The 16456-nt window shown below is 38.6% G+C and overlaps 1 protein-coding gene across 6 annotated transcripts in view; it reads left to right on the forward strand.

Moving 5' to 3' along the window:
• The window catches only part of METAP1D (methionyl aminopeptidase type 1D, mitochondrial), a 68423-nt gene extending 52839 nt beyond the window's left edge, over positions 1-15584 (forward strand). For 3 of the 6 annotated variants that reach the window (XM_081050945.1, XM_081050947.1, XM_081050944.1), the window contains 8 exons: positions 237-386; positions 1270-1418; positions 2008-2050; positions 5291-5454; positions 12597-12694; positions 13982-14029; positions 14922-15000; positions 15137-15584. In XM_081050945.1, the coding sequence (XP_080907071.1) occupies positions 237-386; positions 1270-1418; positions 2008-2050; positions 5291-5454; positions 12597-12694; positions 13982-14029; positions 14922-15000; positions 15137-15215 (810 nt within the window). In that variant the 3' untranslated portion in view covers positions 15216-15584. Of the gene's footprint in view, positions 1-236; positions 387-1269; positions 1419-2007; positions 2051-5290; positions 5455-12596; positions 12695-13981; positions 14158-14921; positions 15001-15136 lie in introns of all 6 variants that reach the window. The other 3 variants (XR_013993490.1, XR_013993491.1, XM_081050946.1) reach the window with 3 other exon arrangements.
• Positions 15585-16456: the final 872 nt, after the last annotated feature.

Genomic DNA, 16456 nt, shown 5'->3' on the forward strand with positions numbered 1-16456 from the left:
TCAAAGCACAGTAAGGTTAACAGATCATCCAGACGCAGCACTAACAGGCAATGTTAAGTTCAAAAGGGCAGGGGAAGGAACTGGGGGCAGCCTGGAGGGTCTGTTGTGCTGGTTTCGGAGGTCGGTGCTCCGGCAGGAAGGGCAGAACTCCATGAAGCAGGAGGCTGTGTCCGAAAAAATGATCCCATTGTCGTACGCTGGGTTCTGATCTTCGTTTTCAATCCTTTTTCCCCAAGCACATAAAGAAGCCAGACTATGTGACGACAGGCATTGTGCCCGACTGGGGAGACAGCATAGAAGTTAAGAATGAAGATCAGATTCAAGGGCTTCGTCAGGCTTGTCAGCTGGCTCGTCATGTCCTCCTCCTGGCTGGGAAGAGTTTAAAGGTGGCGTCTCACCAAGCCTCAGAAGAACTTACATAAGGGGCAACAAACCCTCCTCTTTTTCTCCTTTCCCTTTAACTCTTCTTTTGTACACATTTAACTTGTTAATAATTAAGTAAAGCCTTGGGGTGGGGGAAAGAGATTGAATTATGCTTATTCAAGAGATCATTTGAAAATCCAAATTCAATTTTAAATAGCAGAATTCTGGACATACTTTGGACTCAATCAGCCTATACTGGTTGCTCAATGGCAGCCGGCTTTGACTTTTGCCCCCTTCCTCCTGCCTGTAGTTTCTGCTTTTATTCCCCATATTATTTCTGTGTGCCTAAAATGTTGCTCTGCCTCAGCCTTTGTCTCCAATTTTCTTGAATTAGCTCTGCAAAAAAATAGCAGACCAGATACACAAAACAATAGGTAATAGAGAAATGTAATTATGCACAGCTATCTTACTACAAGATTTAGCAAGATAATCTGAAATAATATATGAAGTAAAATAATCTTTCAAAATAATCTGAAACACTCTGCTATAAAAATATGGGCCTGTAGTTTCCAAAAGGAGGAAGGAACTGCCTAAGACCATATTTTTGAAATCTTCAGGCTAAAAAGGGGTCATATCATTTAATGACTCACAAATGATCTGAAGGATCTTAAAGTTTAAAATTCCATTTCCTAATAGTCCATAACACCATCATATACTTAAATGACTGTCAAAAAGGCACAATTTAGGATTTTAGTGTTCATCGTAATTAATTAACATTTTTTTTCCCACAAGTTGGTCATAGTAAATTTATGCAATCTCACCTGGAAGTGTTGTAGCTAGCATAGTCAATAGATACAGGAAAGGTCTTCAACTGTCGCTGCACAATTTCTTTATTTAATATTTTAGGTTGACATGACAACTGAAGAGATAGACGCTCTTGTTCATCAGGAAATCATCCGTCACGATGCCTATCCCTCACCTCTAGGCTATGGAGGTTTTCCAAAATCTGTTTGTACCTCTGTAAACAACGTACTATGTCATGGTATTCCTGACAGGTATTCATTGCTTAATAACATATTGTTCCTTTGGAAACTAAAACATGAAACTAAGATCTATAACATATGGTGAAAGACACTGCAGTTTAATTGAAACCCACCTGCAAACTTTTGAAACTGATTATGGTGAAACAAAAAATTTGAAGTATTTTGCTTCTAAATGGACATAACACCCCCATTTCATGTTTGTTAAAGCAGTATGTAATTCAAGAAAGTGGTTGTGCATTAAATATTTATTTAACTTCTTAGATTTTAATCATATAAATAGTGAAAGTCCAAATGTAGGTTAATATTGGTTATCGACTATTGTTTTGGCTCTTGACAAAATTAAGGTAACTAACATGTACATTTTCTAAAAATAGCAGATTTTTAAACAATGGCAATATGTTCATACTAGATATTTCTTGTAAAATTTGATGTGACTAACATAAGTTAAAGATTAGATATAGTTATTCCTCTTATTCTTTTCTCTGCTCCAAATTTTACTGCGACTCATTGGGCTTGTGATAATAGTCATGAGGTATTTATTTTTATATTCCTTTTATTGAGACCTGTCTATCATCATTTTTTTTCCCTGTTTATATTTCAGTCGACCTCTTCAGGATGGAGATATTATCAACATTGATGTCACGGTGAGTAAATCGTATAAAAAATAAAATAGTCTTTGATCAACTTCAGAATTGCTGGTAGCAACAGGAAGAAGAGTGAATTGAAAACGTGAACTGCAGCAATGGAAGGGCTGTTTACTTCTAGACCCAGACGCAAGCAGCTGGTTTCCTTTTTTGTCTTTAACTCTGTGTTTATTCCAAGTAAACCCAGGCCTGACTTGAATTTAGGGCTGGAATCAGATGCACTGAGATCAATGTTGGCCTAAGTGAAATGTCAGCCCAAACCTGCTATGTGTCATGTTTTTGAGAAGGTGTAATTGTTATTGATCCACTGTGTGGTTAATGCGGAGCACCACAGCACTGGGCAGCTGCTGAAGCTAGAGACGTATGAGATGAGCTAACGCGAAGAAAGCCAGCATTTTTCCTTCACTCTGCCAAGATTGATCTTCCTCTTCCTGCTGATTTTGAGTGGGGCCTGTCATTATCTCACTCTGTCATTAGGGGCTACACTGGCCTGTGTGTGTGTCAGTCTATTTGGACAGCAACTCTTTTGCTAGCAGTGTTCCTTAGATTTATTAAAATACCTGAAGGTAGTAACGTCGTGCTCCATTTCTGGTATAGAGAGCCTTGAACTCGAAGCACGAGGGCAGAGTGGTTTTCTCGCTGAACTTACGTTTTCACCAAATGGTTAACAGCCTTTCTTTTACATAACAACCCAAAATAATTGAATATAGGAACTTCAACTTGACAAGCTCTAACCTTTTCTGATATCCTCAGACTTGGATAATTTGTGCTTTGTCGGTTCGTTTTACTAAAAGGTTTGGTAATGGTACCTTTGGAATGTGTAGATTATAAATAAATACTATCCATCTGATGATTAATAAATAAATTTTAAAAAATAAATATGACTTAAATATTTGCTGAGAACTAGTCAAGATAGACAGCATTCAAGGCATATAATTTCTATTAATGAGGAAATATTTTTAATAATAGTTATTTTATATCCAGCCCATGACACTTAGGTACGAGTAGGAATGAGGTGCAATTTGGCATCCATTAATTGAACTCAGTCAGATTTTCAGTTGTTGAAATTGATTCGACCTCTTTTCTTCGTGTCAGTTTGTGTGAGGATATAACCAAAGATTCTTTTATTGCTGATACTTTCTCCTGTGTCATTTTGTCCTACTTAAAATACTTGAACATTTGTTCCACACCTATTCTGTTGGTATCTTTCTAACTCAGAATCATGTAGAAGGAGTTATTTTATGAAGTATACCTGAAATAAAGTATTTTTCATGACACACTTTTCTTTTGGTTTATACCTTAACTTGGGGGTTTTACATTTATTATCTCACCTAATCACCCCCTAATAAAATATTGCTCTTCCCTACTGCTTTCAGTATGTCCAAAGAGAATATTCCATGCCTTTTCTAGTTTCCTGAAGACTTTTAACACACACACACACTTCCATTTTTAACATTCAAATGCTTTCATAATTGAAAAATACATAAAACAAAGTGAAATATTTTCAAGTGTCTAGAAATGTAAAGGAGTCAAGGAAACATGTCAGTATCTTAAATTATATTCTTCTGAAATATTAAGTGAAAGACTCCATTATCAGATCCTATTTTTTTATCCGAAAATACTTGTTGCATTTTATAATTATGTTTAGTACATATTATAAGAAAATAGGCTTCTTTTCCCTTTGAAAGTTGAATGTTAAAAAATAGTGCCATGCCCATAGTAGTTGCTCAGTAAATATTTGTTAAATAAATGAAATACAAAACAAGAATAGTTTATGAGTACAAACAGCAATGATAGCTAACTGCCACCGATTTTCAAAAGTATTGTTATTGCCATATATATTGACTCTTTCAAGTCAAGCTAGCAAAAGTAATATGAAAAGGCAAATAGAGTTTGCAAAATACATTTTTACCTAAATAGCAGTTATACAAACATTCGGTTACAAAATTTTTTAATAATTACTCTTTTATTAGTAAATGATATATACTTGTATATGAAATGAAAACTTATACTTTCTTGTGTTGCAAATCGGAATAAATGTATAAAACTCTATTCCACTACAAGGTAATGTACTTTGATACAGCAGAGAAAACACTGGATTAGAAGTCAATAATCCATCATATTAATCTAGATCTACCTCTATATTCTGCCACTAACCTTTGATAAGTTTCTTGTCTGCCTCAGTTTCCTGACTTATAAAATGAAGACGTAATGAAGATCTTTCCTGCTTCTTTCACAGAGTGAGGAGAGTATTTTTTTTAAATGCAGAATAGTATACAGATTTAAGACGTTAATTCAGTATTAAAACAGAAAGCTCAGAAAAATATCTTTTTATAACAGTTTCTGCATTCTACTTTATGAGAAAGAGAAATTAGAAAATAGGGCAAATTTATGCAAAATAGCAAATTCATGCTATATCAGTGGATCAGTATTCAACTAGTCGTCTCTGCGTTTTATACTTATTATAGTGTTTGGTGATTATTGATTTTTATAATGAATCTGGTGTTATTCAAGATCCTACAGGGACTTCTGAATCATTGAAGACTGGAAATAATATATTTTCTATAATTTTATTCTTAACAGTTTTGTTATAGTCTAATCCTTTGAAAATTGGTGTATAGTGTTTTCTGTGTTTAGCATTCTGCTATCTGGAACACTCAGTTAAGATTTCACTTCCAGGCAAAATTTTTCATTCCTATATTGAGCCACTTCAATTTTTGGAGCTAAATTCTCCTACTGTCTGTTCTAATACTGATGTATCTATCTTACTTCTTTTTGTCAGCATTATCTATCACTTCCAAATATAGAACTGGTAAATAAGAGATCAAGTATCTTTATGACATTGGAGAAACTTTTCACTATGTTAAATACTGCTGGGTTCCCTAAACCTATTGTAATAATTATAGGTCCGTTTCATTGGTCACTAATTTTTGCATATATTGTTTTGTCTTCTCAAAAATAAAGTGAGGAATCAAAGTGTTATTATAGCATTGCTAATCATAATGCTGAAATAGCCATACTAGTCATTTATTTAAAAATTGTGTAATATCATTTTATGGCTTCATCTTTTAAATTTCTGTCAGGTTTTAGTACATCTATCTATCTTTTGTAGGTAAACTCGAGTAATTTTGGAAGGGAGAAACACATGAATCTACTAAATACATAAGTGAATACAACATATACTTTAAGAAAGTTGATTTTTAAACAAGGACATATTTTTTAATTTCTGCCTGTGTATAGGTCTATTACAATGGCTACCATGGAGACACCTCTGAAACATTTTTGGTGGGCAATGTGGATGAATGTGGTAAAAAGTTAGTGGCGGTTGCCAGGAGGTGTAGAGATGAAGCAATTGCAGCTTGCAGAGCAGGGGCTCCCTTCTCTGTAATTGGAAACACAATCAGGTAAGCCTTACACTGACAAGTAAAGGGAGGGTTGGCAAATGGTACAAAGGTTATTGTGGCTTGATATAAAGTTGATGACATGTGTTATGATTCAGAACCATCATTTCTGTCTGATATCAGTATGTGAACTGCCAAGCTGCAATGTTGTTCCCTCAGTTAAAATACACACACACACACACACACACACACACACACACACATTTTTTAAAAGTGAATTATATCAGGGTCAGCAAAGAAACTTATAGGAACAGCAAGCAATATTTATATGGCCACTTTAGTTTTAGCTTGACATCTTAAGTCTATAGTTTTTCTTTACTCAAAATCACACCAAACATGGTAGAAAGTACCTAAGAAGGGGCTAAGCATACTAACACTTGGGTAATGAGACAGGAGAAAAGCTATGCGTACATTTTATAGAGGAATGAAGTGAAACATATTCCTGTGATACAGAGATAAAAAGGGTTAGCTTGAGCAAACCTTTCAAATTAGTGGATTAGCAAACAGCCTGAAAGGGTGATCTTCTGTCCTTTTTTTTGGCTGGTTCATTTTTCCTGTAAACCATTGTTTATTTTCCACACAGCATTCTATGCTTGCTTTTTCAGTGGATTTGTACTTTTTGAATTCAAGACTTTTCTTTGTGATTTGTCACTTACTTTTAGATCTTTTTTTTGCCCCATAACTGTTTTGAAGTAGACATGCAGAATATGTTTTCATTTAAAAGTAACGCATTTTGTTAAAAATCATCACGTCGGTACCTATTTTAAAGTACTGTTCTCATTAATATGAACCACTGAATACTTCCAGTTTCTCTAAAGGATGAACGGCCTACTCACCTTGAAAAGATAGTGCCTTTTTTCTTCATAAGCCTTCAAATACTTTAAGAAAAAAGACAGTAAAATATCAGTTAAATGTATTTATGGCTTTAAAAATATTGTAACAGTGTCTGAATCAAACTTTAGTAAAATCTCTTTGGGTTATATCGGAGAAGCTTTTATTGAAGACTTTGAACAAAATTGTGTTTTTGACAGTTTTAAATTATAGGCTAACTAGCCTGGGAAAAAGGATAGTGTCTCTCTGTTCTTTCATAGGAAATGTTGAATCAGACCCCTACTGGGAAAAGAAATTTAATGCATATCTCACTATCTTACTGTCCATGAATATAATAGAAATGAATTCAAAATGCAGTTTTATTTTTGCAAATGGGATGAGTCGATAGATGTACCTCATATTTTTGAACACCTAGGGTTCAACAAATTTACTGGTGGTGCTCTTGCATTTTAACAAAATTTATTCTTCAGTAGAAGGGGGCAGAGAACACTAGATTCTTATTCAAGCATTCTATCGAGCTCTGCATTCATGGCTGTGTCTAAAGGGCATGTCAGCCTTTGATTCTCTCTGAGAGGTAATTATCCTTTTCCTGTCACGGAACAACAAATGATAGCTAACTACAGAGGCACATTTGCAGTAGTCACATTCATCAACTGCAGGAAAAAAAATTCAATTTAATTGTGTAACACAGCTGCACATGGGCTTTTGAGCATTTCTGTTGTTCTCCCTGTCTCGCTATTCCTCCCTCCAGATCTATTTTTTAAACTTTTTTTCTGGTTATTTTTTCCCTTTTTTGTCTCTTCTTCCATTTTTACTCTCTGTACTTTCTTGTTAAAGTAATTTTCCTTTGTGGCTCTCATTCTTTTTTCCCCATTGAAGGCTATGAATGTAGAAAATTATCACAATTACTCATATAATTGAGCCTCTTTGTAGCAAGTGCAACTCCAGTAGCCTTTCTCCATCATGAAAATGGTTTCATTATAGGGTTTTTCATATTCTCTGACACCATCTACACAGAGGAACAGGCGTGCAGATGAGATGTACTAGGAACAGGCTAGATCAGTAAGGTCACAGTAGGAATAATTAGCTCTGCTATGGAAAGAGCATCTAGGCCTTTTACTGCTACATAAATGTACTGTCCATGGCTTTTAGTCACAAAAAAACTTACTAACAAATGGAGCTCCCGCCTACTACTTTGAAAAAAAGATTTGTATCAACACTACAATTTTCCATCATTAAGACTAATAACACAGAGCCTAGTATACATCAAGGGGAATAAAAAGAAAAATCTCACATTCAAGTGGCGGCTGGGTGCTGACCTTTGTTCCTTTTTTTTGTGTACGACTTAACTCTTTACAAAAAAGAGCCACACGCCACACCAACATGCAGGTGAACTCCAGCTAGTACTAGCAAAGCATAGCATTCAGTTGGAAAATCTGATAAATCTCCATGCAAGATAATGCATTTCATTACATATTCACTACGTTAATTCTAGCTACATAAAAAAAGAAGAAGAGGAACATTGAAAGTAACATTGCATTTTAGCTATTTGGATGCAAAGGTCAGTTTCTGCGGAGTATGAATTTGCATGTACAAGCTCCTTTGAAAACCAGAACAGTCCCAAGAACTGCACTTACGAAACTATGTGAAAAATAACAGACAATGAACTTTTTACTTTTACCCTAATACGTTTCATTATTTAAATGGTTTCTGTCTGCCACCGGGCAGGAAACTGGCCCTGATTCTAACAAATGTTTGTTCTGATGTGTTAAGGCAGTGTTTCTGGACATCTATTATTTTACCTTATCTTATTCAGGCAAAATCTCAAGGGAGTAAATAAGCAAGCAATCTCCACATTTAAGCCAAAAGTACTTGGAATCATTACAGTCCAAAGGTTTACAAACATCTTTCAACTGAGTCTTGTTTATTTTAAGATATTCAACATCTTTTGCATAGCCTCCCTCTACTGATACATCATGAAAAGAACATTCAAGCATCTTTTATTAGTATTATGTTGCCAAAAACCTAGCGATCCTTATAGGAAATTGTGAGATTCTCTGAAACCTAAAGCCTAGGAAGATATCTCTGAAGAAGTATTGGCTAAAACAGCGTAATGAAAAGACTTCTTTACGTGTCCTTTTGCTTCATGAGGGGTGGCTAGTGATCTTTAAGTTATGGTGCTATTATCCTCTTTGTAGCCCATTTGCTTTAAAATATTTCTACATCTGTATTTTTGTAATTACCTCTAGATGATATGACCTGTACATATGAGAATATTGTGAATGTGTAGATTCATGCATCACAAATATGTGACAGTTCAATCAAAAATAATTTAAACTTATACTTGTAAATGTCATGATGAAAGTATCAATAAATGGTTTCTAATGTTTAATTCATAAGTATATGTTTTGATATTAATTTAGAAGAATATAAAGCGGATTTTTAAAAATAATCTCTTTCTATTAGATTATGCACATTTAAACAATAAGTGGCTCAGGCAAAATAAGTCATTTTAATGTCATCTGTGATGGATTTTTCTTGACAGCTACTGTAAATTACAATTATACTGCTTCTCTCTGCACATGAAAGTAAGCATTGCAATAAATTATCTTTTATTTCAATCCATCATGTCTGCTTTTCAGAAACAGAAAACCTCAAATAGAAGTTCAGTACTATTGTAAGAAAAATACAGTAATTTGTGATCCAGTTTGAAATTTAAAAAAGTACCACTCTTTTGGAAAACAGTTGTTGGCTTTCAAAAATATTGCTAATTGTACTTAAACATTCTTTGTCATCAGAGGGAATCCTTGGACTTGTGAATTCTTTCATTGAAAGACTACTGCTAAAATTAAAATCTGGAAAGATTAAGGTAAAATTCCTTAACTTAGAAAATCAGGTGGCAGTTGAGGTCCTTTTAGAGATGTGACCCTTTAGAGAGTAGTGCTATTGATAGGATTCATGTAATAAAACTATTTTCATGTGCATTTCTATTTCATTAGAAAAGTATATACTTAAATATAGTACTCCTCTGCCCTCTTGGGGAATGTATTCTTAGCATAAAAATGTAGTTGAAATGTATTAAAAATTTTAACTTATCCAGACAATAGTTCAATTCAGGAAAACTGCCCCATGAAAGGGAATTAAACGGAAGAAAATGGTCACAAGATGAATTTCCTTAATAGAAATTTCTCTTTCCACTATAAACTATAACTGAAACATGACTGTAATAATACAAGATAATTTACAAGTAAGTTCATAAACTACTTGTATACGTCTTCTTCCTCCTCTCCCCTCTTCCCCCTCCCTAAATAGTCCATATGAAGGGCTTTAAATCATAAATGTGCTCAGGCTCATGCAGAAGTGTCCTACTATCTTAGAGGATTTTCAGTCAGAAAACAATAAGAACAGAAGAGCTAATATGAGGAGAGTTATTTTCAGTAGATTGCAGTAAAAAGAAGGCGGATCTCAGTGATGAAATTTCGAGGTCTAGGAGACCCTGGTGCTCAAAAACGGACGTGGTCCTGCAGTGGCTGGTGTCAGAGAGCACCTGTGGCACTTCTTAGGCACCCTTGCCCATCAAGCTGTTGCCATCTTCCCCAACACACCAGTCAAGAGAAGCACACACGCTCCACCTTCCCATGCCACAATTAGGATGACCAGTACTTGCTATTACAAGTCACTTGGATTGTCTCTAGGAAGTTAGATTTAAACCCTAGAATCAGGTAAATAATCTTGTATTCCAAAATAATAAAAGGGGTGTGCTTTTAAATAGCAATTAAGAGTATTAATGAGATTTTATCCTATTTAGTCCCAGTAGGTATGTGTTAAAAAGCTAACCACCAATCCAAAAGGAAAATACTCTGAAAAGCAAGCAGAAGTGTATACTTAGCTCCTGGGAATTGAGCATTGAGACGGGTGCTCAACCAAGGAACTGAGGGAAATTTGTCCTGTTCTTTTCCTCTTTCCACATGGCTGTGAAATCATCTGACCTTTGCATCCAAGATACATACATTCTATGATACTCCTCTAGCCAGAAATTCCAGCAGGATTCAGGCAGTGAATTGTTGTAGGAGAATGCACTCAGATAGCTTTAGCGACCTAGTAATTGCACAGCTTCTTTCATGAAGAGGAATGAGAGGTATGGTGGGAGGAGGGACCCCAAGTGTTTTTGCAGAGTGGGCTTTCTTCCTCACCTCTCACTGGAAATTAAAATGAAGATTGCCACTGTAACACATTAAAATGTAGCTGTGATGCCTGCCAATTAGAGCCTTAAAAAGAAAAAAACTAGTTTGTGTGTATGTGTGTGTGTTTTAAGAAAAGAACAGTTTATATTGAATAGAATCACTGAGGTTTGTTGAGATTGAAGTAACATAATTTACAGGTGTAGGTAGAACCCATTCTTGTAAAAAAAATCTAGATCATTATCTTATTTAATAATATCTCTTCCAACCTCTCTATCCACTTTCCATCCTCAGTTTCTATTCAGAAATTGTGTGGTACAAACAGAAAAGCCTTGGGAAACTTGTTTAACCTCCTGCCCAAAGTGCAAAAACACACAGAAATAACCATAGCCATAAAGCATAACTTAGATAGAAACATTGACTTATCATTCTTGTCCTCAACACATGCATAACTTACCTATTTCTGTGCTATCAGTCACATGGAAATTAAATCTGAATGGGAGTCTGCCCATCTGCTGTTTATAGTGACATCCTGGTCTAAGTGAAGGTACTTTACAGGTCTGGAGATGAAGGTTAAAAAATGTTTAGAGAAAAGTATATGTAAATGCTCATAAAGAGGCTGGCTAACCACTTTTGAGTTCATATTAAACTAAATGGAGGATCTTTTGGAAACCAGTTTAGGATCTAAGCACTTTGGTTGCTAGATGGGAGGGGTTTTGGGGGATGGGAAAGAAGGTAAAGGGATTAGAAAGTACAAATTGGTAGTCACAAAATATTATAGTACAGGGATGTGAAATATAGTATGGGGAGTATCAGTGATGTATAGATTACGTAGGGCACCAGATGGGCACTGGACTTATCAGGGGATCACGTCATAGGTTGTGTAGATGCCTGACCACTGCACTGTACACGTGACGCTGATGTAGAGTCATATTGAATGTCAACTATAATTATATATATATATATATATATATATATATATATATATATATATATATATATATTATAGATATATTATAGCTATATAGTCACGGGATGTAAAGTACAGCATAGGGAATGTAGTCAATGGTATTGTCACAGCTATATACAATGTCAGAGGGGTAGTAGACTGATAGTAGACTGAGTCCCCACTTTGTGAGGACTGTAAGTGTCTAATAATCATGTAAAAAAAGAGAATTTAAATAGTGGCCTTGTAAATCTCAATCCATTGTTATTTAGAGTTAAAGCACTGTGCCCTGCATTCACACGAAAATATAAATTGTTAATAGATATATGTTTTCGTCTTTCTGGTACTCCCAGAAATAAACAGGTGCGCCTGATTTCAAAAACAATTTCTTAACCTTGTAGGTGAAGTTTTAGGGTTGGGTTCTATGTGCCAGATTTCACTTTTAAGGAATAGATGGCACCCAAACGATTTGCATGTAGGAATAACTAATAAAGCATTCAGAATTAGGAATCAATACTTGCTTCTCTTCAGCATCACAGTGATTAAAAAGCATTCCTTATAAATTTTGGTAATCGTGTAGGTCTTGAGTGGAAATCCTAAATGAACACAAAGTTTTGGGGTGTTTCAAGAATATAGACAAAGCATATTTGACCTTTTATGTTAATGTGTCTGCAAAATCTACAATGTTTTGAAATAGATCAGAATAAGGGGACTATAGAAGTAGGAAGTCACATTTCTAGATCGTAATTACTTTTTCTCTGTTTGGTTCTTAAATCAGTAGTAATTTTCAGTCTTTTTGTGAACCCCATGCACACCAGGCAGGTTTTTGTGACCTGCATTATATGCACATGTACCTTGGTTACATCGGTCTATATATGTGTACATACACACCACTTGTTATCTCAAAGTGGCCTTGTTTGACTGCTGTACTAAGGTAAATGAAGCAAACTACTGAGTAACATATATGCCTTTTTTCTCTTCATTTATCCAAAAGGAGTTATTACAAGCAATGGCAAAAATGTTTAAATTATTCCAGCGTAATGAAAACATGTTGTTATTATCTGACTCTAAACATAACTGATTTTTTTTTCTATTTCATAGAACATTTTACAGTGACTTTGTTTTTCTATGTATGCATTAAAACCTTATCTAATTTAACTAAATATTTCGTTTGGTCACTTTTAAAGCCACATAACTCATCAGAATGGTTTGCAAGTCTGTCCACATTTTGTGGGACATGGAATAGGATCTTACTTCCATGGACATCCAGAAATTTGGCATCATGGTAAGAAAGTTAATTTGGGAGCTGTTTATTGAATGGAATCAGGATAAGGCAGTTTTGCTCCTGAAGCTCTAATTTTGAATCCACATTATCATCTTTTTGTATTTGTGTGGGGGGGAGGTTACTTAATGGTAACCAGCACATTACTATAGTACTGGATTAGAGCACAGTAGTTTCAATCCCAAAGTAAGGTTTATTTTGTTTTTTGTCTTCTCCTAAAGTGATGGCTGGGAGGCACAAGGAATATTTGTCTAGAAAAAGTTACTGAAAACAAAATGCCACCGCCTCAATGTCCCAGCAGCATGCACATATGACTGTTTTCTGTTTTTCTTTTTCTACCCCCTTCTCTAACTGCTGACTGTTGTGGTTAAGCTTCATTACATCCTACACAGCGTTGACAGCTGATGTATTTAACAGCATGTACTCTTTAGTGATTTCTAGATTATACCCACCCTGTGTTCCTTCCCCCAGAATCTCCTGTTTTTCACTGTCTAGGTGTGCACCCCACAGGGGGAAGGCAGATGTGGGCCAGAAGGGGGGGGGATTGGGGTTAGGGTGGAAGGCAGTTCTTTGGAGTGTCCCCAAGGAGGGTGCACACCTGCACAGGGATCAAAGGAAAGGTGGTCCTGGGGCCTTCCTTGACCTGTGTGCTTGGGGTGGGAACAGTCCCCGGAGGAACTACTTCCTGGAATGCATCCCCTGTAGGGTCCCTGGAGACCCAGCAGGTCAGAACTCCCTGTGGGCCAAAGAGCCCCACCTGAGGCAGCTCTGAAGGCTCTGGGCGGGAGAGCAGACGTGCCCCACCCAGAACAAACACTTGGAAGTATTTGAAGTCACCCCTGTCCTTGCCTCCTACTCCAACCTGCACCCCAGGTGGTTGTCATACCTTTGCATCTGTTCCCCCAGATGTCTTTCTCTTTGGGGTGGGAGTGGGGCTCAAAGCCTAGGACCCAGTTAGCCAGGAGACCTCAGAGCAAGTGGCCAGGAGACAGTGGGGGGACGGGAGGGGGAATCCTGACAAGTGTCTAAAACACCCAGGCTGCCAGCATGCTTCTCTGGAGCTTTGACCCCCAAGTGCAAAATATGCAAAGGCTGAGGCCCAGGAGCCCTGTGTTTATCCCCTGGGTGGTAGCCTGCACCTAGGATTCTAAAAACTTCCACTCTCCCTTTTACTCTAAAAGAAAATTAAATTACCAAGTTTTTTAAGCAGCCCAACCCCTCTAATTCTGTTTCTCACTATCCTTCTCCCCATTTCCCATTCCCACTCCCCCCATGTTTTTTGTTTTGCAGCGAATGACAGTGATCTTCTCATGGAAGAGGGAATGGCGTTCACCATCGGTCAGTGTCTGAGCTCCTCTTCAGAGAGCAGTGGCTTCCCCATGGGAGCAGCAGTGCGGGCCTAGGCCGGGCAGCCCCATGAAGGACTAATAAAGCCAATCAGCGTAATGAAATAATTCAGACGCATAGTAAATCTGATTAAATAATATCCTTGAGCCCCATCTTCCTAAATCAGATACTTACCAACACATTTAGGAGACGGCAGCTGTTCAACCCTGTAATTCTGTTACCAGCATTATGTAGTCTTTGGGGGTGGTGTGTGTGTGTGTGTGTGTGTGTGTGTGTTTTCATTAACACCCAATAACTAGAGGCGATTATGTATAGCCCTTGTTCCCTGTTAGCAAGTGGCATGTACTCTCTAGCGGCCCATTCCTGGCTGATCATGTGATTGGTGTCACCACCAAATTCCAATCACCTAAGACCCGGAAGGCATCATATTTCTGACTGTGGGACTTAATGGAGAAGCAATTAGAGCGAAATAAGAAAATTGTTATTTGCTGATTAATGAACATTTTGAGCATGTTTTAAAAATTCAAATATTTTAAAAAACTGACTGGTATTTATAAGAGGGACTGGTGTTTGGGTGGTTATTATCCGCGGGGTCCTAATTAAGGCTTGATTAAAATGCCCTTTTTTTCTCTAAAAAATTACGAACTAGGCAACTTCATACATGTTGAATGCCGTGCATTTCCTCTTCCTACTGTTTAGTTTGTAGTATACTATGTAAGCAACATCAATTATCAGCCCTTGCGAGACGACAACATGAACCCGTGGGGGAAGTGCTTGGGAGGAGGGGGGAGAACCCTCTGATTCTCTTTTTTGATAATCAGCCGAAACAACGTTTGACAAGAATCTGATTAGATCACGGCTGTAAATATTTTCCCTCTTACAGAGCCAATCATAACCGAGGGGTCCCCTGAATTTAAAGTCCTGGAGGATGCATGGACCGTGGTCTCCCTGGACAATCAAAGGTGTTTGCTTCCTGCCCCGTGGCTGTTGAATTGTCCGGGAAGGGGAGCTCCCCGGGACGGCCGCGCTGGCTAGCTGCTGCTCGGCGCCCCGCCCGCCCGCGCTGCCGCCTGCTGACCGCTGCCCTGTGTGTTTCAGGTCCGCCCAGTTCGAGCACACGATTGTCATCACCTCGGGGGGAGCGCAGATCCTGACCAAACTGCCCCACGAGGCCTGAGGAGCGGCCCGAAGGTCGCAGAGCCTGGGCGCCTTTTCTCCTCAATCGCTGAAATCCAGCTGGACAACTTTCAGAAGAAACGGGCGGACGGCAGGTCGCGCAGTCACCTACCTAGCACCTAGTAGCGTCTTGGAAAAACCCGGGTGGGGATGGGGGGCAGTTGGGAACTCAGAGCCGGAGCTCTGCGTGGCCGCGCGGCCTCGGACAGACGGATCCTGGCGCGGGGCTCTGCTCACCAGCTCGGGAAACGCTTCTGGAGGGGAATGGGGACGCCCTCGTTTGGAAGACGAGGGATTCCTAGAGATACGTGGTTTTCTCTTTCCTTTGTCTGGGCGCTGCCCAAGTATAAAGCTTTCACCTCTTAAACCCATTGTGTCTACGTTCCTTGCGTCTCTCACAGTTACTAGGGGGAGAGGAGGGTTAGGTGGTTAATTTTTGAGTCTCTGAACTTTTCACACGCGCGCAGGAAGAGAAACCCAAGCCTAGGTGTTACCTCGGAATTTTTTTCAAGTTCTCTGTTTTCACCCTTGCGGACCCACATTGCCCGGCCCCGAGGGCGCTCGCAGAAGCCGGCGGCTCCCCAGCCTTTCGGTTCTCTCCCCCTCACAGCTCCTTTGCCATGAAAAGATTAGCCCGAATGGAGGGCTTGGTTCCAAACATTTCCTTGCCTGTGGGCCCGGGGCCTGGCCTTTCTGCAGGGCTTTACCAATCTAAAAACTTGATTTTCCTGGTCCCCTGCGGCTTCTCCTCCCCGGCCCTCATCCTGCCCTCCAGGACCATGCCAGAGGTTACCTGAAAGATCTCTCTCTCTCTCTCTCTCTCTCTCTCTCTCTCTCTCTCTCTCTCTCTCTCTCCCTCTCTCCCCTCTCTCTGTCCCTTTTGTTACACTAAGAATTGGAGCAAGGGCACAAGGATGGTCTAACCCGTAAACTGACCTCTCCCCACCCTGGCCCCCTTTGGACTCGCGCTCAGGCACTGGCGGCCTAGAGGATCCCAGCAAGTAGAGATAAGGGAACTTTTGAGGCAAAGACCTAGTTAGCCGGATTGGAACTGGTTAGTTTCACTACAGTTCTGCCCGCCCGCCCGCAGTTCCACCTGTTTCAGAAGCAAGAAATCCAAGGACCCACATTCTGCATCTCCCAAGGCCCTTTCCTGCCGGAAGTACCCTTCCCTTGCGTACGCTCTCCAAGACCTGTTCACACCTGGGCTTAGGGGTGGAGAGGGGAGGGGCCTCTGCCCGT

The sequence above is a fragment of the Rhinolophus hipposideros genome, assembly GCF_964194185.1.
Source record: "Rhinolophus hipposideros genome assembly, chromosome: 6".
In the NCBI taxonomy this organism is placed as follows: Eukaryota; Metazoa; Chordata; class Mammalia; order Chiroptera; family Rhinolophidae; genus Rhinolophus; species Rhinolophus hipposideros.